The sequence below is a fragment of the Scatophagus argus genome, chromosome 5 (genome assembly GCF_020382885.2).
Source record: "Scatophagus argus isolate fScaArg1 chromosome 5, fScaArg1.pri, whole genome shotgun sequence".
NCBI classification, from domain to species: Eukaryota; Metazoa; Chordata; class Actinopteri; family Scatophagidae; genus Scatophagus; species Scatophagus argus.
The window spans coordinates 15,113,202-15,139,603 of NC_058497.1; the positions used below are offsets into that span (position 1 = coordinate 15,113,202).

The 26,402-nt window shown below is 42.7% G+C and overlaps 1 protein-coding gene across 3 annotated transcripts in view; it reads right to left on the minus strand.

The window, feature by feature from the left end:
- rsrc1 (arginine/serine-rich coiled-coil 1) overlaps window positions 1–26,402 on the minus strand; it is a 107,262-nt gene that overhangs the window by 64,994 nt on the left and 15,866 nt on the right. For all 3 annotated transcript variants that reach the window (XM_046389120.1, XM_046389119.1, XM_046389121.1), the window contains exons 4-5: window positions 19,834–20,061; window positions 1,413–1,449 (exon numbers count right to left, since the gene is read on the minus strand). In XM_046389120.1, the coding sequence (XP_046245076.1) occupies window positions 1,413–1,449; window positions 19,834–20,061 (265 nt within the window). The remainder of the gene's footprint in view (window positions 1–1,412; window positions 1,450–19,833; window positions 20,062–26,402) is intronic.

Genomic DNA, 26,402 nt, shown 5'->3' on the forward strand with positions numbered 1-26,402 from the left:
TATGAAGTATGAAAACCTGAAGAACAACTTGAGACTATATATAAACTACATATAGAGATATTTGTCCACATTGTGTACGGACCCATCTCAACATGAGGCACGTACCGGCTAATGTTTGCCAAATATAACTACCAATACACATATTGATTAATGCTGCTTATGCATGTAATCCTCTCTTGAATAATTTAAACCACCTTTTATAGAAAAACCACATCAATCAAACCTCGAGACCTGCCCACAGACGTCTCCAAACCCAAACTAGACCATTACTATATCGTGCACTATGTTTAATGTGCGTCATTTTATTTAAGTGTCTGAACTCTGAGTGAGAAATCTATAAACTTTCTAATGTCCTCAAAACACAGAGGAACAAAAAAGTATTGTCAGTTATAGCTGAACATGTAATAAGAACACAAAAGGGTGCAACTCGATCCACGGTGAGAAAAATGTTCAACTCTTGAGTCTATTCCCACCTTCAATCAGAGCTCTGAATCCAGTCAACAATAACATGAAGAGATCATTCTGCTTCACAACGTCAAAATCTGAGTCAACTTTATATGATCTGCCACTCGTTCAAGTGGAGAGTTACTGCGAGCTGCTTAAATTTCGGGGTCACTCATTTGTGTGGCATATTCAGGTTCATTTGCTTAGCGCGTGGCGGGGCGGGGGGTCATTTGCGTAGGGTGCTACGGGTTGCGGTTTAGTATGCAGCGAGGCAAGGGAGGGAAGGCATGTGACATCCACAGAGAGCCGGGACCCTCACTGACCCCTGTCTATAATTCATCCCCTGGAATATGGGGCACATCAAACCTTGGTTCCTCCCCACCCAAAAAGAGGAGCGGGAACCTTTTCACTTTGTTGCACGGCACTCTGACCCCATATTAAAGAGAGTAGCAAGAGAAACCTCGGCCATTAAATTTTCAGGGCTGTCCCAAGAGAGCGTTACCAGCAGGCCCTCCATACATGTATGGCTGAAGACTGGGGAAAGGTCCCATTGCTTGCAGAGGGAGAGGAAGAGGGAGAGGAAGAGGCAGAGAAAGGGGGAGAAAATATTCTTTCTTTTCACAAATCCATGTGCAAACAGGTATGCACACACGCAAAAAACAAAAAAAAAAAATCCTCCAAATATTCACAACTAAATGAGGGAGAACAAAGTGTATTACCTGTGTGTGTGTGAATTTTGGATAAATGAAATGCAAATATAAAAGCTGGACCAGACCCTAGGGGAGATGCGACCCTCCCTCTATCCCTGTTTTCTCTGTTTTCTCTGTCTCTCCCTCTCGCTGCCTGTTAGCTGCAGGTATTCATCTCCAATTCCGGAGGTTTCATTAGGAATGCAGATATCAAAGTGTGTGTGTGTGTGTGTATGTGCACGCCGGGTGGATAAAAGGGGGGCGTCGAATAGAACTTACCAGATGTTCTAATCTGCCTTTGATGTTCCCGGCGTCCCTGCAACACAACAACACATTTCCCCCACTGTAAATAAAGTGCTGACACAAAACGTCATTTAATAAAAAGCACAACTTTGCAGATGTACGCACATGCACACACATACACACATCCACCAAAAAATAAACACATATAAAGACACATGAGAGACAGAACAACAAACTTGATTCAAATGTGCTTGGGGACATTTCTGGCTGAAATTTAGGGCTGCAACTTACTATTATTTTCACGACAAATTAATCTGCTCACTGTTTTCTCCATCAGTTGATTCACTGTTTGGTTTACAGAATGTCAGCAGAGAGCAAAAACTAACCATCATAACTTTCAAGAACATACGATTAACTTAAAATCTCTATAATAATCTATTATCATATGTTTGCCAATTCAATTTCTGTCGATGGACCAGTTGAATAATCGGCTAATTGTTTCAGCTCTGGTTGGAATACAGTCAAGTCACAATCATCTTAGTGTGTTTCTCGCGCAGGAATTGAGCGAGCAGGACAGAAATGGTTGTGTGTGTGATGACTTGATGACATCAAAACGGTTTTTGTTAATCCACAGAAAAAACAAAGATGAAGGAGAAATATCCTCATTGTAACCTTTCAGCCTGAAGTGTTCGTGTGCGTGTTTCCGTCGACATCGGACAGAGGTTAACTAACACAGTTGCCACATTGCTGGCAGTCACAATCATAATTTCCAAGTACAGAGAGAGAACTCGGGGCTTATTATCTGTGAATTAATGAAAAATGTGTGTGTGATTATCAGGGTAGCAACGGCAGAACGGCGGGATGAGGGGGGGGCAGCGGGGGGTGGGGGCAGTTGGTTTTAAAAAGAGCAAATTGGCAGTAAATAATAGATGCAATTTTGGCACATTTCAAATTTGCAGCAGTGGAAATCAACAGATCAAGAGAACACAAACAGCCCCCCCGTCCCCTCCTCCCACCTCCCCATCCAACTCTGGCCCCCATTACTGACAACTCCACCCTGACCGTGGCGTTTCACTCTGTATGTGTGTATATGCGTATGTGTGTGTGCTGAGAGGGAGGAGGGCTTATCGACAGGCTTCAGTTGCTAATGCAGCCAGCAGCATCACAGTGTAAATCTACACCATCTCTAAAATTACATACGGTCTAATCCAACCCACCCTCCCCTACTTTCCTCCATCTATCCATCCATCCATGTCCCATAACCAGTGTGACCACAAACCTAAGCCATTCCCACATAATCAGCATTTCTAAATAATGGTATGAAGGAATGACAGAAATGCTAAACAGAAATATTAACGAAAAAGTAACAAACAATGAGAACAGAAGAAAAAAGAAGCCACGAAGAAAAGATGTTTGCTTGTTTAGTCTGTGCTGTCAGTGAGCCACATGCAGACAAGTCAACCACTTAAGGCAAACTTCATCTAGCTGTAATTACATTACATTCTGACAAACACCCCGCCACATTCATTATACATGACGGGCAACCAGACAGCAAGACATTTGTTACCGTGGTGACAGTGTGTGTAATCCGCTAATGAAGCGCAATTAGCGAGAAACAATCTAACACAGGGGAGACGCAGCGCTCGATCCCTCCTCCTCCACTGGTTTCCCTTTGCTTTTTTTTCCCTTCGCCCTCTCTCCCCTCACACTCCTTTTTTATAGCCAGATCCCCCCCCCACACACACACACAGCCCCCCTGTCTTTTATTTTTTTGTGATCCAACCTTTATTAAGCTCTTCACTTGCATTTAATCTCTCCACTCTGTCATCTGTTGTCTTGACTTTATCAAGGGCAAGCTGTCCGGCGCTGTCCTCACCCGGGCCGAAGGGATCGCTCTACCCATTAGACACACACGGCTGACACACACACACACCGTTTTACATCCCCATCTCTCTTTTCAAAACATCATATAATCTGCTGAGGTCTTCAGGGACAGAGCTTTCCTTTTCTCCTTATCTCTCTCTTCCTCCCTCCCTCCATCCTCTGTGCCTTCAACGCAGAGGCGGCATCGATTTCTGAATTACGCCACAATATTAAATAATTAATATACTTGCCATGATTGATGTTTTGCATTAGGCCAATATTAGGTTATCAATCAAAATCCACTTGGTTTAATGTAATAATATTGAAAATGTGTCAGTGCCTGTTCATCCAATTTGTAGTGGAGGCAAGCCAGATAGTAATGGTGGTGTAGCACAAGGCCTCAGAGACACTGTGGCCTGCTTACTACAACCATAGGAGCACATTATGGTCTGGGCACAAAGCAGGGAGAGACGGAGGGAGGGGAGTGATAGAAGGAGAGATGAAGTGAAGACACGGAAAGACAGCGATGAAGCAGGCAGCGATCTGAGACTCGCATCAAGAAGCTGAACTTGCGGGACATTTAAATATCTTAAATAAATATTTGTTTATTCATTTACAAGTGAGCAATACAGCCTGAAAAGCTAGTATTTTATTCAGTCCATTATTAATTGTGTGGAGCTAATAGTGCACTGCTACAGCGGTGGAGGAGGTTGGTGGTTTCAGTGCTTATCTCTTCTTTGTGTGTCCTTGAACAAGAAGTTCTCCGACGTTCTCCAAAAGTGAGTTACTATAGACAGAAGTCTGACAAAATCAATGTGCTGTTTAACCATTTAGTTAGTGACTTCTGTGAGGAAAATATTGGAACAACAGGCGCCTTTCACAGCAGACATTTTGACCTGAAAAGCACAGGCATTAATGATGGCTTTTACGTCCCAGTGAGCTCTGACAGCGAGCCAGCACACACAGATTTCAGCACCCTGAAACTGAAGCAGCTGAATGGAATTCAGCCATCATCAGTGATATTATTTAATCCTGTGCTTTTCCTCCAGTGATTATCTTCCAGTTCAAAGGCCTACAAAAAGGGACACCCACAAGTAAAAATTAGATATTTCCTCATTCAGTCTAAAACCAGTTTGGTGAACACTGATCTGGGACATAAGATCTACACAATATCAAACTCATTCTTGACCAGGTCAGACGAACCAGCAGCAAAAGGACAGTTACCAAGCCTTCCACAACATGTACCTGAGAAGAAGTTTTTCTTGGGAATTTCTGGGAGTGAACCAAGTTGTGGGATTAGCGCGTTTTTCATGTGCAGTCTGCAACTCTTTTCCCATTGAAATAGCTACAAGTAAGAGGTAGACTGTCAAGTAAGAGAAAGAGAGAGAGAGAGAGAGAGAAAGAGAGAGAGAGAAGGGGGAGGACGGGAGAGACGGAGGGAGAGTAATGTGCTGTTGTTCCAGGAAATGGTAATCTGTTTTCCAAGGTCAATTAAATAAAACTGAACAAACAAAGTGTGAGCGTTAAACAGAGCCACGGCAAAGTCAATAGTGACCAATTTAACACAATCCATCGCAACGTCTGAACTTTTATCTCCCTCGCCTTTCGTCCTCTCCCAATCACACATTTTTCCCTCCCTGTGTCTCACCCGTGCCTTCTCTCACCCTCTATCACTCAGAGTGTACCTTCTTACTCACTGTCTCTTACGCTCTTTAAGGAGGAGCTTTAAGCTGTTGCCTCATCTTACCTCATCCACTTCCAGGTGACGGTCTTTGTCTAACCCTAACCCATTTTTTCCTCTCCCAATCACCCATCTGCCTCCCCTTCTCTGCCCTCTCTCCTTCACCTCACCCTAACCTACACCCTCCTACACCCCCTGAGCGCCTGCTAGTAGACGATTAATTACAGGGCCGGCACCGAGATGAGTTGTCATTTGTGGTCAAGTTTCTAATAATTGCATTAGGTCTGCAGGTTTTTCTAAGATGCCCTCCCACCCCTCCCTTTTTCTTTTTCTTCCTCTCTTTACCTGAACGCTCTTCTTCTTCCTCTCCCTACCCCGAGACACGGCAGAGATAAATATCTTCAGTCAGTCAATGGAGGCGACAGAGGGACTTAAAATGCAGAGGCAGTCATTTGATTTCCAGCTAACAGAGCTGCCCATTAGCCCAGCACTCATCAGCCATGCATTACCTCTCAGGCCTGCTGTTCTGAGTGCGGAAGCTTTAACTCTTTCACTGTCTACTGCTGCCAGGCTTAACACATGATATCAGACATACTTTAGCCGATCTCACTCCCACTGGTTATATCAGCCCCTTTAACTGTCTGCTATATGTGACATCAACTACTTACCGGTCAGCAGGCAGTAAGGGACAGCTAACTGCTTGATCAAAATGAGGTCCTTTTCACCTCTAAATGTGATGAACTACCACAACAATGGCTGTTCAGGTCCCTGTTTCTTATTTTATGAGGTTTGTGGATTGATAATGATCATAAAAACTATCAACAGCAATGGCATGCCCTAAAAATATTAGCGCATTTTAACACAACACAGCATGTGTTCACACTCACACGCTGTTTAATATTTTCTGTGAGAGAGCCATTTCTCGAGATATATTACAGGAGTCCTCTTGATCCTCTGTATGGTGAGTTTGAGCTTCTACTCTCAGGGCTGAGAGTTAGATGAGCAAAGGCCAGGTCAAACAGGATGAATAATTCTATCTCATATAGGCTTCGCCCACTAAGAGGTGCCACTACTGAGGGCCACAGCTATTCTCATAGAATCCTGGGTTGCGATACGTAACCAACCTTCTTTTCTCTTTCAGGCCACCAAACTGTGACTCAGCTGACGACTAGTCTCTCCACTTAACTACTGATGGCCTATAATGTTTTTTTTACAATTATTAAACATACCATAGATTCCCTCCTGTCACTTCATGTCTTACGGATTTTATTCCAGAATTAAGCTGTGTTGAAAATCATGAGATTACAAACGATGACGATGTTGTAAGAGCTACCCAGCCTTTTTTTCTTTTCTTTCTTAGAGTGTACTGATCTCTTTTGCTCGGTTCACCTCTCAGCCGAAATAACATTTTAGCCTACAGCAGCCTCTCAGCCTGATAACAGTCAGAGATAGTGAGGAGAGGAGCAAAAAGAGAAACAGCAAAGGGAAGACAGGACACTGCAACACTATGAAAGAGACATCATTCATAAGAGCGTGTGTGTGTGTTTGCGTGTGTGTGTGTGTGTGTGTGGCAGTCCCACGCCTTGTCAAGCATGTCATTGAGCATTCATATGTTGTTTGACTGCTGATAGAATGGCAGGCATATTTATTAAAGAGTCAATGTGATGGGGACACCAGAGCAAGCGTACTCACACACACACACTTATACACACACTTACACACAATGCACTAAGTCACATCAGTGACATCTGCCTGTTTAACTAATAGAAGGCAAAAGCTTGACAGTAGGTAGTTGAGACACACATGCGCACACGTACACACAATAATACAGGGAGCTCAGCTTTCCCCCAGGCCTGATTGCCATCTCCACAGCTCCTTTTTAACAGGGCTGCCAATTGACATTGAAATTGTATTCTTGTGTGTGTACTATCAGCGCTACCTCTCCGGGTTTTATACAGCTAAGGCTGAAGGGAGAGCCACACACACACAGACAGACATACGCACACACTCACAGGAAGGGATAATGGAGGGGTAAGTCAGGGGCTGTCACTCTCCCACATAGGACACGTAAGAAGGAACAAAACACAGACCTGTGCTTCTATACTTTCTATGTAATTCGGCATGTGTGTATACACGCACGCACACACACACACAAATGCACGCATACAATGGTAAGTTCACAAGCTGCACCCCCCTCCTTCCACAGTGGAGGGGGCACCTACTTTAGCATAATCCCAAAATGGTGGAGAAAAGCAGTCCATTAAAAATGGGGCTAACAAATTCAGCACTTAATGTTTCTCTGAGGGAGGGTTAAGTGCAGTCAATAAAAAAGTCAGAAAAGAAGGAATAAGAAAGGGAGAAGCTGATTTATGGCTGGCTTTTCTGCTGTCTGTGATAAACACACACACACCTGTTCATATGTGGTCCATATATGACACCTGGCTATAAACAACACACAAGTGAAAGACAGTGCTAGAAACACTTGTGGAATAGGAATTTAGGACTAAATTTGGACAAACTTCATATGATTTGTATTAATTTAACAGATGAGAAGATGCCTCATGACTACCCAATAGCATCAACAACTTCATCATAATAAAGAAACTAGTGTACTGTCATCCTGAGCTTTTACTTAATAAAATTCTTTATGGTTGATGTGTAAACGGTGCCTCCAAAATAAACACCACTTATTAATCCTACCCAGAGTATTTGACTTGATTCCATTCTGGGACACATTAACAGAAATGTGACGTCGTTAGTAATAATAAAATCTACTTCAAGATCTTCAAGGCTTGTTAAAAGGAGGTGGACATTGAGATCATAATCTACTTTAAAAACAAAGGGAAGGGAGGAACTCACTGTGAACATGCGAATCAAACTACCGGTGTTACGGAACAACCGGGTGTGGTCGAAACTGGTCACTATAGCTTCATTGCCGGGTTGATATTAGTTATATATTAGATATATTATCAGATATTGCAGATATCAGTGTTGGTGTATTTGCTGTCTTGTAAATAAGAAGACACTGCAGCTCAGACATGTCAACTGGGATCATTTTTAACGCCAGATGTAATCCATTTTAATTTTCTTTTTTTGGCAAAATACTGTGTTTTCTGTTTTTCATCATTTTCTGTTGTGCTGTTTAAGCTCTAATAATATTTCAACACTTCAATATAAAAACATTCAAATCAAATACTCTTCTACATTTAGAGACAGTGTAACCATTACACATTCTGTCACCAGAGAGGTCTGACAAGTTGCTTTTCACACTGTAAAATGTCGCTTAAACTCCCAAATATTTGTGTTGACCTAAAAATAAAATCTAGCATCTACGTGTTTTCAGTCGCACTTTGAATATGAAAGAGTAAAAGAAAATCTGTCCCAACTTCAGGCAGAAGTACCCAACCCAGATGGGGCCCTGTGTCTGTGCTTTACACCTAAAAAAAAAACGTTTATGAAAGAGTTGGTATCATCGGTTGAGGAACCATCTCCAACTCCCACTGGGGCAAGAAAAACTGAACGGACACACAGATCCATTCAAACAAGTATTTAAACACACATGAATCATCACAGGGCGAGTGCATCTCCCTATAGATTGCCCATACCTCCCCCCCGCTCAGCCGAAACACACCAACTCTGTGCTGAAGGGAACTGAATTCTGGGGCCAAGTTTGAAAGAAAATTGACTTCTTTTTAGTGCCTTACATAGAGGAAGAGTAGGACAAAGACGGAGAGAGAAAAGCAAAAGGGAGACATGGAGAGCAATCAATTTCCCCGCGGTTTCTTCAATAGCCGGCGGTCCTTTTCATACCTCCCAATTAGAACCTTTCCTAATCAGAGAAATATCTCTCCATTATTGAAATTGAGACAATGAAACTCCCCAACATTTCCGCCTGCTCCAAAACTCTGTAGATTGCTGTGCCGGTACACAAAGAATAAAGCACTGGGTTATACTGTGGGGGGGGGCGAAACACGCTTGTGTTAAAATCACATGTGGAAATCTTTTGGCTCTCCTCGCGGCCCCAGAAAAACTGGTGGGGAACAATGGCAGCCCGGCACAGCATCTGTCATGGCACAATATGAAAAGATGATCTTGGCACCGAATGGACAAAAAAAAAAAAAGAACGAGAGAGAGGGAGGAAGACGGGTGAATGGAGGGGAGGGGGAAGGGGAGGACCGGGCGAGAGGTAATTCATTTGCAAATCAGGCCCTGACGCTCAGGTCTATTTCAAGCTGCCAGTGGGTGCCAGGAGTTAACAAGGTAATCAGTTTCAATCCTGCCCTTCAATTGTACATCACACCCTCATCCAGAGAATACCCAGGCCTTTCTTTTGGGGGGGTAGCAATCTGGCTGCCGGCTGGCTGCACAAACACACAAGCACACACACCTGAAGACACGTCTGTACACATACACACACCTACACAGACAGCGTGTATTCATAGCCATGTAACCACAATGTGTCATTAATAGCAAGTGTCACCAGAAGTAGAGCTGAAACAATTTGTTAGTTATGCAAACCGCTTAAGTAGTTGAATTTCATTTAAATATCTGTGAGTCTGGAACTGTTGATGGGGAGAGAAAAAACGACTTCTTTCCTGCATGGTCTCAAACCTTGTGGGAGCCATTTGTGAGACAGATTTAACTGCCGCTGACCATAATGTCACAATACACTAAAAAAATTCTACCCCCCAGAAGGAAATGAATTTGTTGCAAAGGGGCCCATAAACTGGCTGCATCATTTTGTTGGTCATGTTTGTCTTGTCTATTATAAGCTTGATTTAAACTAGTTAAATGAATATACTTCCTCCTTACGCACGGTTAGTCTCAACCTCAACAAATGAGAAAGTAGCAAAGGGGGACAATGCTGCTCTGAACCTAAAAGTGGTGCATGCAAAATGTTAGAAAGAGAACAGCAAGCTACATTTGTCCTAATCCCTTCTTCCTCGTGTCAGCTGTAACCGGCTGGCCGAGAGGCAGTTAGTCCCCGTTAGCCCCTCATCTGCATAATCAATATGACAACCTTATTTTTCTGATGCAAACAGGATTTTGCTGCTGAGCTGTGTTTGTTGGTGTGCGTGTGTGTGTGTGTGTGTAAGTGCCCAGTCTGCTTCTGGCCAGCCTCAGTCATGGCCCTCTTTAGCCTTAATTAGATTAGGTGCGATTATCCTGGCTCTACCTTACAAGTGTACAGGCGGGATAAAGTAGCCACAAAGGCCAGTCTGTGACAGGGAGCGAGCTCTGGTCTGCAGGTTATCAGGGCCCAGCGAGACACACCGCGTACATTGTTATTCATATCATCTACACACCGTTTTCTACGTTGCCTTTTTCACTTCTCTTCACACACCGACGCCCCCACCCCGCCACCCCCCTCCTTCCTTCTATGTCTGTGGTGTCAAACTGGCATAATCACTGGCCAGGGTCTCTTTTCTCTCCCTCTCTCTCTCTCTCTTTCTGTCTGTCCGTCAGAAGACAAAACAACATGGCCCCAAGCGCTCTGCAGTCTGGCCAACAGGGAGAGTTGTCAGGAGTGTGTGAGGGAGAGTGTGTCTGTAGACTTTAAGGAGAAGTGGTACAAAGAAAAGTTAACCCGAGACTCACACTAATGCAAACAGACGAACAAACACAGCCCAGTCTTAAACACCAACACCAAGTCCATACAGTATCAAAAACTACCATCAAAAGTTGGCAGTCAAGTTGGCAATGTTTCAGGCTTCCGTTGCTAAATGAGCAAAAGACGTTCTGCTGCAAAACACGTTGACATTTCTCAAAGTAAGGCCAGCCAATTATATATTATATCAAAAATTTTACTCAGCAATCATTGCATATGCATCATACAACCTCAATACATCATGCCAGCATACAGTATGAACATATGAAAACTCACTGAACATAACTGTGACATATGTATTCCTGCAGGGACGTATGTGCCACACCACTGGCTCCAACAGCATTATTCAGCCTGATTCATATGTGTTTGAAAATTCACAGACATGATTTGGTACTTGGTTTCATTTTCTGAAATACTCTAACATTTTCCATAAAAACATTCTCCACACAGAGCTCAGCACTGACATATTTCAGTCGGGTAGTGTGTGCATGGGGAAAAAGGAGTGAAATATTTCACTCTGTTGATTAGACAGCAGTGCCTGAGATATTTATACACAACAGTACAGACTTTCCATGCTGTCAGATCTGGGCACAGAAAGCGGCAGAGACGGCGAGGCAGGGGTGCATTTAACAAAAGAGGAGAAAAAGGCTGAATGATAAAGAGATACAAAGAAAGGTTGATGAGCACCTGTGGAGAAGGGAAAGTGCACCAAGAGTTAAGTTTCTCACTTACATTTAAAGGCCAGAAAATGAGTCAGTGGTGCTGATGCTTCAACACAGCATGGATGGATGTCTCAAAAATCCACTGATGGGGGTGACAGTATCATCACAGTAGGATCTGAGAGAAGACTGGCATCGTCATGATACTCTATCCTTTGTATCATGATAGTAATATTTTTTTTTTAATTAAAAAAAAAACTTGTTATTGAGGTGTGTGTATGTGTGTCAGTGAGTGAGACATAAGATAAAACAACTCTATTCTCTCCCTCTATTAGGAAACCGCGGGGACTGAGCCAATGAGAGAGCAAGGCAGAGCACATGAGAGCGAAGGAGAGCACAAGCGAGCAAGACATTAGTACAAATGAATTAAACATCGGCCCAGAGATCTAAACTTGTGCTGAAAAAAGTGACGGGCTAAATGGGCAGGAGTGGAAGGAGAGAGAGGGAGAGGGTTGGCGGGGGGCGGGGTGGCCAGGAGAGGGAGGCTTCGTAGCTTCATAAATTTCCTGTGGCTACTCTGTGTTCAATATTAGCTGTGCACGACCACCAGCTCTATCATGTGTGATGCTTGCGTTATTGTAACTGCGCTCGTAACTCTTTTATTTCAGCTCATTTCTGAAAGAAAATACTCCGAAAATTGCTGCCGATTTGAAACCTCCATTGAGAATATTATTATAGGCTTCTCTCAGGCAATATTTAGTTCCACAACTGAGTCATGGTACTTAACTGTACATCGGGAGCGCTGTTTACCCGGTCTGAAGGAGGTATTCTTTTTATGATCAATGCCATTAGGCAAGACCTGCAGAGCCATATTTCTGTCTCAGAGCAGCAGAGGTTAAAATGCACGGCGAAAGTGGGCGCTCTGATAACTTTCCTCTGCTCTGTTCGCTGCTTCATCTATTCTTCTCTCCTCTTCCCAGTGTTGCTTTGCCTGCTCTCTCCAACTAAAAAGAACACCTCTTTCTATAATGTATTCTCACTCTCAGCCTTTCTCATAAAGACTTCAGTCAACACCTTTCCTTGCCCCTGGTGCAGATGAATAAGCACTGGAGTCTGGAGAAAATTAAACATTAACAGTGTGTCTCTTTTACACATCATTCTCCATAACAATCTTCTCTTTCAGCCCCCCCCCCCCCCTCGCCTTCACCACCACTTTGCTTCCTGCAAACTAAAACTACCCAGCTTTTCCAGAGAGAGAGAGAGAGAGAGAGAAAATACTGAGGGCAGAGAAAAATATTTTGTCGACAAGCGCATTTACATAACCCTACTAAATTGGAGCTGGCCTGTCATGTTTGCTGCTCATAACCTGCTGCTTATAATCCTGCCTGCATCCTCTCCTGATCCATAAAGCAGCAGAGCAGCCAGCCACTTCAACAGGAACCAGGACTGCCATCACCAGCTCCTGCTAAGACAGGGCTGTATAGAGAGGAGAGGAGAGGAGAGGAAATAAAAGAGAGGAACAGGGTAATTGGATTGGGGGGGATCTTCTATTTGGCCGGGTCTGGTCTCTGTCATCATGGTCCAGGCCTGGCTTCTCTCAGTGGCTACAGCAGGTCTCAAACACATCAACACACACACACACAGTCACACGCGCACAACTCTAAACGTGTTAGAGCACTGAATCGCTCCCCAGTTCGGGAAGCACACTGTCCTGTGTACCGCTAAAGGCTTTTTTTTTCTTTTTTTTGGTTGGGGGGGGGGGGGTGTGTGTGTGAGTGAGTGTTTGCATCCTCCTTTAACAACTCACTAAATGGTTAAACAGATTACAGAGCGCAGTAAGTGGATTGTCACAGCTCTCTATCGCTCGCTCAGGGTGTCTCTCCTGCGATTAAAAGTGGCCAGATTTTTCTCTCTCTCTCTGCTTCTCAACACACACACACACACACACAGATTTGCACACACAACTGAGACAGGTCGTACACAGACATACACAGCATTTCCTACAGTAACTGATTGTCAAAATCAAAGTCTGTGATTCTTTTCAGCTGCTCTTCAGCTTTTCTAATACCACCGAAATAACGTCAGTGTGAATTAATTCTAAAAGATATTCAAATTAACACGTGCAATACTTCTGACTTGAATATTAAACCAAATAATAACAATAATCATCCTCTTTGTTGACTATGTCTTCTAATCTGTTTTCCATCTCATTTCCATGCAATTTTGCTCACCTTCTTTTAGCTTTCGACTTGATTATAGCAATATGGAATAAGGTTAATTCGTTTCGAGACAACCAATGCACAATAATTGGAACTGCTGTTCAATCTCTGGAAAGAGTAACAAACCTTGAACTTCAGGGGGGTAATTTTATTATTTTATTATCCAGGATTATGAGTCAGATGCTGCCTGCGTTACTTTGCTTGCTTAGACATCCTGTACTCGACTCAGCCTTTGGTTATTCAGGGTTCAATTAAGAAACTGTCACCGACAAAGGAAAATGTTGGTTGACTACAAGTTGATATTTGTCTTCACTTAGTTTTGCAGGTCTTGCAGAGAGGCACTGTTGTCTAATAATCTCTAATATTATAAGAGTATCTCTAACAATCTACAATAAGGGGAGAACAACCACATCAAAGATTATTTCCTTTGAGTTCCAGGCGTGACTTAAATGTTGTCATTTAGTCACACCCATAGACTCTACTCACCTTCTAGCATGACCGTTTCACATTACAAGGAGCTGTTGGTTTGACTGATGAAATAAAGTTTAACAAAGCTCTGATGCAAAATGTGTGGTCTATGTTTAGAAACTGCATAGGTATTCTTTAAGATTACAACAACCCCACAAAAATTCTATTGCAACTTCATTATAAACCTATAGTCAGTATAATGGTCGCTCTTTCCTGCCTCACACTCAGGTTTAGAGCAGGGTCATGGAGCCAGGTAACAGGTCTTAACAGGGCATTTGTCAGTGTTGTGCGCGTGTGTGTAAATAAATGCCCATCTAGTGTAGACTGAGTTTATAAGGCCGGGCTGTTTTCTGTCCAATCTATGCTCATTATCTGTGTGGAAAAAGGCAGCTAATGACTACATACAGCCATGGGCCAAGAAACACTACAGCTGCTCTGCTCCATGTGTGCAAGTGTTTGTCTATTGGGACCTGTGTGTATGTGTGTTGTCCAGTGTTTGCATGTAGGCATCACTCCTATTTCACCCACCCTCATCCGACCACCCAGCCCCCACCCAAACTACAAGCACACCTACTCCTCCTCAGCTTCATCCATGTCTCTTCTTGCTCCTAGCCACTAGGCAACCCCCCCACCACCACCACCACCCCGACACGCATACAAATAATACACACACTTACTGTTCATTGATTCAAGTCAATGTGAGTGTATCCTAACCTTCCGAGGACGGTGTTTGAAGTCTTTCTTACCTCCCCAGACCCGCTCCCAGAGCCAGACACAGCCTAGAGTCCTGCAAGACTGTAGACAAGCACACACACACACACTAGCAACAGCAGCAGCAGCTAGTGGTCCCAGCCACACCACCCATACACACACTCCCAACAGGCTGAGAGGATGCCGCAGGCAGGGGCTACATATGTGTAAACACACACAAACACACTTACTTTCTCTGTGTATTACCCAACACTAATGAGCTGATAGATGTTCAACAGAGGCAAAGAAGCAGACAATAATTTCCTCAGAGTGAGGCAAAGAGGGAGAGAAAATCAACAGCAGTGAGTGCGAATGTGTGTGTGCTCGCGTCTAGGGCCTTGTTTTATTTTCTCTCTGCCTCGCAGCCGCTAGGCTTCCAGAGGTTAAGGCTGAGCGATGGAGCAAAGCTAGCCAAACCGAGGCCTGCGGGTCCTGAGGAGACCCCTGTGGTGAGGCTGGGTTCTGTTTAGCTTGTCTGGGGAAAACACAGTAATGAGAGGAATTACTAAACAATCACATTCACAGGAAGAGATAGGAACGGGTGGGTTGGTGGGGACTGCACCATGAACAAAAATGTCCAAAAAACATGCCTTACTTTAAAGACTTGGCAAAAAAAAAAATAATAATAATAATGATAATAATTTCATCCTCATAAAACAAGCTACTTTATGAGCACTTGATGCTGTTGAAGTGCTGCCACTCACTGACAAAGAGAAACTGCTAAATGATTCTTTCACAGACAAAGACATCAGAAAAGGCTTTAATGAAAGGTAGGCAGTCATTTCATTTCTTTAACCCTAAGCTCATTATACCAACTCCAGTTTTACATGCACAGGGAACAGTCTGCTCTCTGCTGCCATGAGAGGTCTCCACACTGCCCTCTGTGCCTCCGCTGCCCAGACTCTCCCCATTTCTTACTCAAATGACATGAAATTGAGTCGGATGGACCAACGCTCCTCCCGTGACCCGACACAGACAAGGAGTTCAGCCTAATTGGACCGTCCTCTCTGATTGAGAATGTGGAGTAAAGCAGTCGGCCCACGCTCTTTCACCACCTTGGTGATCGGTTGCACAGGAAAGCAAAGAGGAACAAAGGAAAAGGGTGAAGACTTCTCATGAAAGCAGAGATTGTTTGACAAAGGAGTTTGAGGAGGGTGATGGACGTGGAAAGATTGAGAGTAATGCACACACGCGTCTACCCGGGCATCAACATTAAGAGCAACCCCAACCGCGCCCCCAAAAGCAGCACTCCATCCGTACTCCATCCAAACTCCTTCGAGCCTGATCAAAGCCGGAACCTCTGCAACACTTAATGATGCATAAACATTTGAAACACTGACTCATAATTAAAATATTTTTAAAATCCTGTCACATTGTATGGCGAAACAGCCATCTGTTGACTGTAGTTTCTACATTTCCGCTCATTAATTACAGGTGGGAACTGGTTCAGAACATCAGGCGACAAATGCTGTTGCATTCAAATTATACTTCTGTCAATTATCTGCCTCAGGGCAGATGTGCACTTGTTAACACTATTTGCTTCTGCTGCTCTAATTTAGGCGGGGAAAAAAACTGACAAATAACGTTAATGAAATGAAACCTGACCTGACTTGAGCCACAAGGAGTTAAACGAAAGTATCAGGTCCAAATAAGGCAGATCCCTGAAACTAATGGATGAATAAAATCCAGTTTCTTACACTCCATGCAAAAAATATAAATACTGTATAATATGGGGTACTGTCTGACAGGGCTAAAGGGGTATGTCAGATGAAAATATGCTGGGAACCACTGTGGTATTTAACTTCACACTTTAAGTGATTTGTATAAACAATACACAAGTGAGTTTCTCAATGGAGAGAAAAACACAAATAAACAAACAATCAGTTGTAAGGCTGGTAACATTTGTTTAAAAAAGAAACTTTTGCTGTCTCAGTAAATAGGAGCAAAATGACCTACTGACCCTGTACACCCGTCTGGGTAAACACACACACACCGACAATCACCCACTTACCCTTTGCCACTAGTGAAAGGCAACAAGATCTCTTAACAACAGCTCGTCTTTTTCAATAAATTTTGCATGAAAACATGCCGCTGGAGCACCAAGTTGCCTGCTGTCATACTAGAGGAGTGTTAAATGTTTAATGATGACAACACCACACACACACAGAGTCAGTGTCAGGGTGCTGCTCTGAGGGGCCCCTCTTTCATCCTGACAGACACTATAAAGCTCCTGAGCCTCTTCTCCACCCCACCCCGCCATCAACATCACACTGCTTCACTCCTCTCCTACCACCCAGCAAGGTAACCTGGATGTAAATGAGTTTGGAGTGTTACTGTGTGTGTGTGTGTTTGTGTGTAAGAGGTGAGGATCAGTGGCTTACATAAAGATCCTACCCCCATCACCATTAAGAGCAGCAGAAGAAGAATGGGAGAGACAGGGGGAAAAGAAGTGGCTTGTCACAGACAGGATGTAGTGCAGAAAACGCTGTTTTACATATTCCTGAAACATCTCACTGCTTCTGCCTTTCTTCTGCTAAAGGTGGATTTGTTAGGCACCTCAACTGCTGTGGGAGCGTCTGGGAAATAAGAGGAGCATCCACGTCAGGCAGCTTTTGGACGTTGATGACTTTATATACAGGGTCCACAGACAGATCAACTTAATTTGAGTCTCAACATTTTTACTCTAAGTGTGGTGATGGAGACAATTAAAGCCAAAATAAAGTGGGAAAAAATGGCATGAAATATACAAAAAAATGCCACAAACTGCAATAGGGTGTATTTTTACGTAACAATAACGTCATTTGGACTTGAGAGTGTGGCCTCAGCGATTATTTACTACCGTTTCAGAGGATGTAAAACTCATGTTAAAATGTTGAAAACAACAATAAACAAGTATACATTTTTGAACCTTCCACCCCCTCCACCCACTGCCTTTCTTTTTCTAACTGCTAAACTGTGAATTACAAAAGCAAGAACCTGTCATTCAACTGTGACTTTAAGTGACTAAAAAACTGGAAGCTGGCTTTTTTTTGTTGTTGTTGTTGTAATTTGTTTTCCTCATCAAAAAAAACAAAACAATTTACATATCACTAAGAGTCAAGTAACTATCTTTAATACCTTGATTTGAGGATACAAAAATAGGGGTTATCCATAGATACTTGCATATAACCTAGATGTATGACAGCAGGTCAGCAGCACGTGGTTTAGTCCAAATTACTCCAACATCATCATCACCACTACAGGTTTAAGTAAATTTGAAGGCCAGATAGGACAGTTTGAAACACATTAATGCTGCCGCAGGTAGAAACGCGCACACACATACAAATCAACTAACTGACTACATATATCAGCACACACACGTGCACACAGACAAGCTAAAGCGGGGTCAGAGATAAAGGAAGAGATTCGTATCAATGCTGAAGGATATTGAAGCCTTAATAAGAAAATAGATAGAGTCTGCTGGCCTTACATTTCGCTGTTTGCTTTATTTGTTTTCCTGATACTGATCTAAGAAAGGCAATATGTAATAGCTTGGAATAAATGGAGCACTTTTCCTTTAAAAACAGAAGTCCACGTTCTTCTAAAACAAAGAAATCTTGAGCTCCAACGTCTTCTTTGATGACCAATACATAAGAAGGAAAAAAATACTGCTAAATATAGATTATTTATTAAATAAACAAATCTTTTCAAGATTTTCTATGAGCAAGTATATTAAACTTATCATTATTTAAAAGACCATCAACATATTTTGTAATTCTAAACAAACAAGAAAGCACAGCTTGTAAAATATGAAAATGCTTAACCCTCATTTATAATTCTGCATATTTTCCTCAGTTATATTTATGTATACTGCTTGCTAAATACATGAGTTGTGTTTAAAAAAAAATCTCAGTTAATTTACTGTCAAACAAACATTTTCTCAATGATTAGCATTTAGCTCGCTTAATGAGATACAGCACACACAAACATAATTTCCAGAAAACACTGTTGAAGTGCTGTGACAGTTTGACAGCAGAGTTTTTTTAAAAAACAAAAAAAAGTCCTTAGATATACTGCAGTTTTGTCTTACGGCTACAGTGACAAGTCTCATCACCTGACTGCACTTTTGCATCAAGAACCGAGAAACGGGGATTACAACGACTCAAACAGTCGTAAAAATTATAAGTTGCCATTTGACTCTCACAAGTTTATGTACAAAGTGCTTCTTTGTTTGATTAACAACTGGATATGTATATCATAAACATCCCCAGTGGATCATTAGAATAAACGCTTTTCAATCTATGCGCTTACAAGCTAAGTTATCAGTTAACTGACAAAGGCAAAAACATGCCATGAGTTTCGATTCAGTTTACATTTGGAGCTTTGTAGCACAGCAACTGTTTGACAACCCCCACCCCACCCAACCCCACCCCCCCTCTCCCCCTCTCCGTGGGATCCATAGTCTGATACACACATGTGCCATTCAATATGACAGACAACAACTGGCTACCCGTCATATTACAGAGGCCTCCGATCACATTAGAGCGTGCTGTGCTGGGGAGGGACTGAGGGTGCTACTCTGATAGAGACACAGGGAGGCCTCTAAGGCAGGTAGACCCATAGCGGAGTGTACCACTGCTTAAAGGTCCACTACTCTAAACCTGTTTCTGGTGTGTATTACAGCCTCCGGAGAACATTACGTTTGCAAGTGTCAGTTGCCGACATTTTTCACCTTAAACATGGAGCTTTTTAACTTGGTGTGAGCACATCAGAGATGCATATGATCTTGTTATGTTTCTGGACTTATTGCTGGTGGGCCCAGAGGCTGGAAAGTGCAGTTAAAGAAATCAGACATCATCTGGTGACCAAAACATAGTTTAAAAACCGGACCTGAGCAGCACTCCTGCCTACAATCTATTCATACATCTCCGTGACATCTTCTCTCACAAGAGGGAATTATATCACATTAGAAGGCCGCTGCAGCCTAGTGCTGGACTGCAAGGGGAAACGGAAGAAGACAGGCAATGATGGACTGATGGATGGAAGGATGAAGTGATGGATGGACAGATGGAGGAACTGAGACTGAGCTCCACGCTTAAGTCTGCATAATACTGACTAAAATATTTCGAATTCCTGTGGAGCCTGCATTTTAGATTGAACTGGTCCAACCCAACGCTTGTTTGATGTGCTTGTGTCTACCTGTACATGTCAAAAGTCATTAATCACCTACCCCTTCTTGTCAGCCTTGTCTTTGCTCTTGTCCTTCTCTCTGTCCTTGTCTCTGTCCCTGTCCCTTCCTCTGTCCCTCTCCCGGTCACGGCCCTTGCGCCGACTCCGGTCCCGCTCTCTGCTGCGGCTCCTCCGGCGACTGTGGCTGCGGCTCCTTTTGCGGCTGCGGCTCCCTCGCCGGCTGCGACTGCCGCTCCTACTGCGAGACCGCCGGTGGCGAGAATGAGACCTGGAGAAGATAAAAGGCAGTCAGACACAGTTTGTAGCTGATAAACAACTTATGATACAACAAGCTGTTTTTGTTCCTCTTCTTTCCTCAATGAACAAGTCGTGAGTTGCTGGTAATCTCTCACACAATGAGACAAATGAGACTTGAAGGGTTAGTACAGCATTAAATACCACCATCGTTTTCTAAGTCTTATATTTATATACACTTTCTGCCTTGTCTACCTCCATTTCAGGTAATCATTGCCTGTATTTCCCAGATACCCTTTGATCCCAGTAAAAATGGCTGAAAATGCTTCACTTTCAGTTATGTATGTGTGTTGCAACAGTGATAGGAAACAGAAACAGGAATAGCTGGAGCACCGTGGACGAGACTGTGTTACCACTGTGTAAAGATGCTCGGCAGTACAGGGGATTCAGTTAAAATTAAAATTTAAAAAGTTTATAACACATTTTTGGGTACATATGCGAAAATTTATGGAGTTTTATGGAGGTGATTTTACCTTAATGCATAGGAACCATGCAGCGTTCACATCTGTGCACAAAACTTTAAATAAAACACACGACAAAAAATATCTACCAAGAGCAGACAAATTCATCTTTCACCGCATGGTCCTGATAATACAGATATAAACAATTACATACACTGTGACACACACATGCACACACACAACATCAAGCATACACAAACACTTTAGAAATGGAGCCAATTAGAGACGGGCTCAAAGGAAAGCCTGTCCTCGGTATTGATCCTGACACTGGCCCTCTGGTCTCAAAGTGATTTACAGCTGGAGTTTTACTCTGTTAGTTATGACACACAAACATAAAACAAACACACATGCACACACTTTCACATACATCATTTAAACATCAGCAAAAAAGAGAATTGAAAGTGTAACTCACGCCTCAACATGGTGCCACACACACAGATGTTAACAATTGCCAAAACATAACCCTTCAACATATTCTCCTCAAGTGTGTGTTAGCCTGCATCCTGTGTCAGTGTACATGCAGCTGTGTGTGTGTGGATTGTGATTTGAAACCCCAGTAGAAATCGGCAGCTGAGATGCCGTTATTTTCCATCATCTATCATTTTATTGATTTGTCTATAAAAACAGTCAAACCTGCTGTCCACGAGCTTTATTGCTTTCCCCCCTTTATTAGTTTGCAGTTTGGGACATCCAGAGCTGTCTCTCTCCCGACAGAAAACTAATCATTTTCTTCAGACGCCTGTCACCATCCTAACAGACAACACACTGACAACTGTTGCAATCAATTAGGCTGGGCCGATCGTGATCGCCGGAGAGCGCCCTATCTGAAGTTCCACAGAAGTGAAACTGCAGTGGATAAACCTGATCTCAACAAAGGCCAGACAATGACCAATACATTAAAACGTCACCATAAATCTTGCACTTAATGAATTACGTTTATCAGCTTCAGCTCTGACAGTTTAGTTTCAGGGTCAGTTCATAATTTTTTCCAGTCAAGTGTTACAATCAGGGCTACAGCTTTAGTCCAAGGTGATATTTTAATTCGACTCATTCTTTATCCAATTCAACCCGCACTCACAGAGGTCAAAAAGACACCCTGCAATAATTTCCCTAATCCCAGGATGATATATTTAAATTTCTCATTTTGTTCCAAAGCTCATAATCAGATAAGAAACATAAAAGTAGCAAGTCAACACAATTCAATTTTTGCTTGAAAACTGTCAAAAGCAATTAATCTTTCACCAAAGTATTTATTGCTCATTTTTCTGTCAGCCAATTAAACGATTAACAGCTGTAGATCTAGTCCAAACCAGTTTCACTCTTTGACTTAGGTGATTAATCGATTATTAAAATGGCTGGAGATCGGTTTTCTGTCGAACTAATTGACTAACTGACTATTCACCTCAACACGAGTTACAGTGATCTGACAGCAATTTGAGCAGCAGTCCTCATCTTTGTGCATGAATAGCTTTTACCACAGTAAAGCCAGTCTGACTGCAATCTGTAGAGCAGATCGTAAAGAGGACACCCTGGAGTGATTATCAGAAATAATTATTATGAAACATCTAAATCAGAGGCAGAGGTGAATGCAGGCAGCAGTCACAGGACATCCGATTTAGCATGTTTGATACACTGTTTACTGAATTAGGCTAGTCAGAGAATCACAGCTAATGGTGAAAAAAACAGAAAAGGAAAAAACATTGGCATTTTTTGGAGTTTGGAGTCTCCAGGCGAGATAATCCATCAATGGTCCAAACAGACCTTGGAATGAGTGAATCTATGTGTTGACAATGCCTGCGTATGTTTGTAATCAACAGTACATGAGAGGGAGTACAACAGAGTTGCAGTGTTCCAAGCCTAAGTCTTATATTTTCAGCCAAGCAAATTGTGGCCAGAAGCAGCAGATGCAATAAACACAATATCTCTCTCTCTCTCTCTCTCTCTCTGTCTGTTTCTCCGTTTCCCCTCTCCCTTTCTCCCTCTGTCGGCAAAGAAAACAGCCCACTTCTGGGGTGTGCAGCAAATTAAATTTACTGTAGTTAATAGAGTGAGCCTATGCTGCTAAATGTCAATTTCCTGACCAAGTCCTTCCCCTTGGAGAATGATTAGCTAATTTGAGGCTGGGGATAAATGGGCTAATGCAGGACACACACAGATAAACAGCCACAGTTGGACCCCATGCCAAGCCCTTCCCCTGCTTTACATTTCATTGGCCTTATTATCTCCAGGGAAAATGGGTCCCCCTATGGCCTAAACATATTTTCATTTCTAATAAAGGCCCTTGCTGGTCGCCCCCACGTACAGCCCCCCCACACACACACATTCACACACACACACAACCACTGGCTCCTCACAGACTCCTTCCTCCATTCCTTGCTCGTTTCTCCGTCCAATCCATTAAATCGGTGCCCTGCGATTGGCTGGGACCATTTTCCTGGAGAATTATCAATAGAGTAATTATGCTGCATGTTGGGAGCTCGGCTGAAGCTTATCGCTGCTGACCCCCCGCACGCCAGGATATGATCCCTCACCACAGCCCATTGGGGTAATTATGTGGTCGGGTGTGAAGCTGGATGGTGTGTTACCCTTATCAGCCTGTATTCTATTTCTGTTTTCATTGAAAATTGGACATTAATGGAAGCTACGCGATACCACTAGTGTCAGATACAGGTGAATGTCTGCAATGGAATCCGACCCTGGTTTAATCATTATTCATGCTACGTTGTGTAAGGACAGGAGCCAGGGGTAGAAGTAATGAATTACGTTGTTTGCGTACTTTTTTGAGTATTTCCTTAAAATACGTAAATTTACTTTTACTTGCGTACTTTTTAGAACAAGGATTTTACTGTAATTCAAGTCATATTTGATGCAGAGTAGAAGCAGGCGTAGCAAGAAAACAAGTCCAGATTAATTGTGTGACAACGAGTCAAATCAGCAGCTGCAGCAGAGAAGGAACTGCTGGTGTGTCCGTGTCTCCAGGAGGGAAAAGGTCCAGACACTACCGACATGTGAACAGAACAATAATAATGAAAGGATGATGCCATTTTGGGTTACAGTTAGCATTACTGTACACCCAAACAGTTAGGAAAGGCTGTATCGACCTTAACCAGTCAATAATTCGGTAGTCACGCTAAGTTTTACAAATCAAACGCACCCGAGATGTTGCATGACAGACAGGTGCATTCGGGGTCTGGCTAAATGTGAAATACTAAAATGGTCACCGTGGGCCCTCCACATTTGCTACATCGCCAAGGAATTTCTACCATCAGTGAAGTGTGTGAGGCCTTTCTACTGTCTGTGACAATTTCTGTCAAAGTTGTGACCGTAGAGTCTCTTTCCGTTCAAAATGTAGTGGGGTGCAGTGGGACAGAGAGGCTGGTTATAATGTAATGGTCAAGCACAGAAGCTGAACCGAGAGCAAACTGTGGTGGACTTCACAGTGTGCAAGGATCACAGAACGATATTCACACTGGTGAGTCGGCTACGGAGCAGCCATTTTGGTGATGTTTTATTCTGTTCTTAAGGTGGCAGTCGCTTAATTTCTGAGATGAGTTTCATCTCTTTTCTAGTTCTGGTTTCTGGAGAGGCTATGTAGAGGAAAGTAACACTGATGACCAGTGATATGAACAGGCTGCAAAATCTACTATCCAAATAACTCCCAAAACAATAATGTGTTAACGTTTACTCAGAATACATTTTAACTGACTTACCTTTTACTTTTATCTAAGTATATTTTACACAAGTACTTTTAGTAAAATCTCTTTAACAGCAGCGATGGACATTCATCTATCTTCTTTTACCCAATCACCATCCTCTGCTGGGAAGACAAAACAAAATGTCCAGTATATTAAGGGAAAAAAACAAAAACCTGCTGGGAGATGTTCTCAGTGATGCCCCGGGCAGTGTCCCTGTCCATTAGGCCATAGTGTGGCACAGCAGTGATTAATGGCTATGTAACTTTAACCCTATCGCCTTTCTGTGGATGCTGGCAGCAGTGACCCTTGTCTGACCAGAGTCTTTCTTACCAACAACATACTAAAAGCTGAAGATAGCATGGGACATTAGACATTGTGTTTAAAAATGACCATCTCACTTTCTTGGCTAGGAATAAATGAGTGATCATAACAACGTGAGCAGGATTTTAAACTGGAACTGCAGCTTAACATAATTTCGACAATGTTCATGTACAGGAGCTGAAGTCCCGCCACCACCCTCCACTGCGCAGTGCATCTGTCTGTTTTCATTAATCTTTTTGAAAAGCTGAAACACGACTCTGTAAATATCTGTGCATATTCTATTTTAAGCTAAATGGCGATCTACCACTGCACTATCCAGCAGAATGTGAGCACTTTGTCATTTTAACAAAGTACTCTACGACTTTTGTGAGTCGAAGCCATGGGGGCACTTTTCCCATCATTATTTAATCTTCGCAAAATGATGAATTAGTCTGCGTCCACAAGCAAAATGCCAGCAGTAGACACCCATTAGGATTAGAATATGGACAGAAAATTGCGGTATCGTGTTTTGTAGAAAATGCAGAGGGAGTAATCTTCAGTGAAAAAGTACCAAAAAATGAACAAACAAAAGCCAGTGGAACAGAGGCTAGCACACTGATCCAGTAACTGTTCCTTGCACTCATAATTAAAATCAAAATGGACCTTTAAACAATATTACCCGTGTAATGTCTACTGATGTACCACACACACAAGATGCCTATATAGTTATTTGAAAAGTATAGGTGCTATCTGTCCCAAACACATACAACTACAAAAAGAAGCCATTGGAAAAAAAAAACACCATTTTAAACTACAGTGGTGGCAATTTGAATATCTAGAATTTGTTTCAAATCTTTGATATTTATTCTTTGTATCTACAATGTATTTTGGTCAACAGCCTCAACCAACCAACCATCCCCCTGGCAGTGCTGACCTATCTAACGGTGAAAACTTATATTTGACTGGTCTCCAGCTACACACACACACACACACACACACACAAAGACTACAAAAAAAAGCTTGCCAGCCTATTTTTCCAGGCAACAGACAGATTGAAAAAGAAACGGGCCTATTGAAAGTAAGAAGATCCATATTTGAACAACTTCATTAATGCGCTGCTCCCTGCCGAGTTATTTCCAGTGACAAAGCGCACAGCGGCAGCTTCATGTTCAAGTTAAAAGTCACTTTTCTTTTTTTTACCGCCATTTCAATGTGTCTAAAAGCACCTTGAGTGAGCAATGTGCATTTCCTGCTGCCAAAAGACGTGGAAAACAGCTGTTCCTGCCTGACGCTGCCTTCTGAATGGAATGCAAATATGTTAACCATCTAGAATTTATTGCTTTTGAGTGCTCTTCAAACGCAACGGCAGACACAAGTTTAATTTATGATATTCCTCTAATTATGAGAGCTGTTGAAATCATTTCCCAAGCTGCTTCCTTCTTCCAAGCAGCCACATTATCTGTTCCCTCGATTCACAGTATGTGCACGCACGCACACGCACAGACTCAGTCATCCACCGTGCACACCCACACAGAAACATAAATACACACACACAGACTAAATAACACACAAGGAATCACTGCAAAGTAGCTGATTGTGAGCACAATTAACACAGCAAAGACAGAGCATGAAAGAGTCACAGAAATGTTTTTTCTTCGTCCCCCTCTGCTTCATAAAAGCAATGTTTAGATTTGTCATAATCTTCAGTTTGCTTTTAATTTGGCAGTCGTCAACACAAACGTCTGCAATGCCCTGCTATGCTGTGAAGCAGAAATGAGACCCCATGCAGGCCACCCACTCACAACCTCCCCCATACCCACCCAAACACATACACACACTGTTACAGCCACAAGCCACAA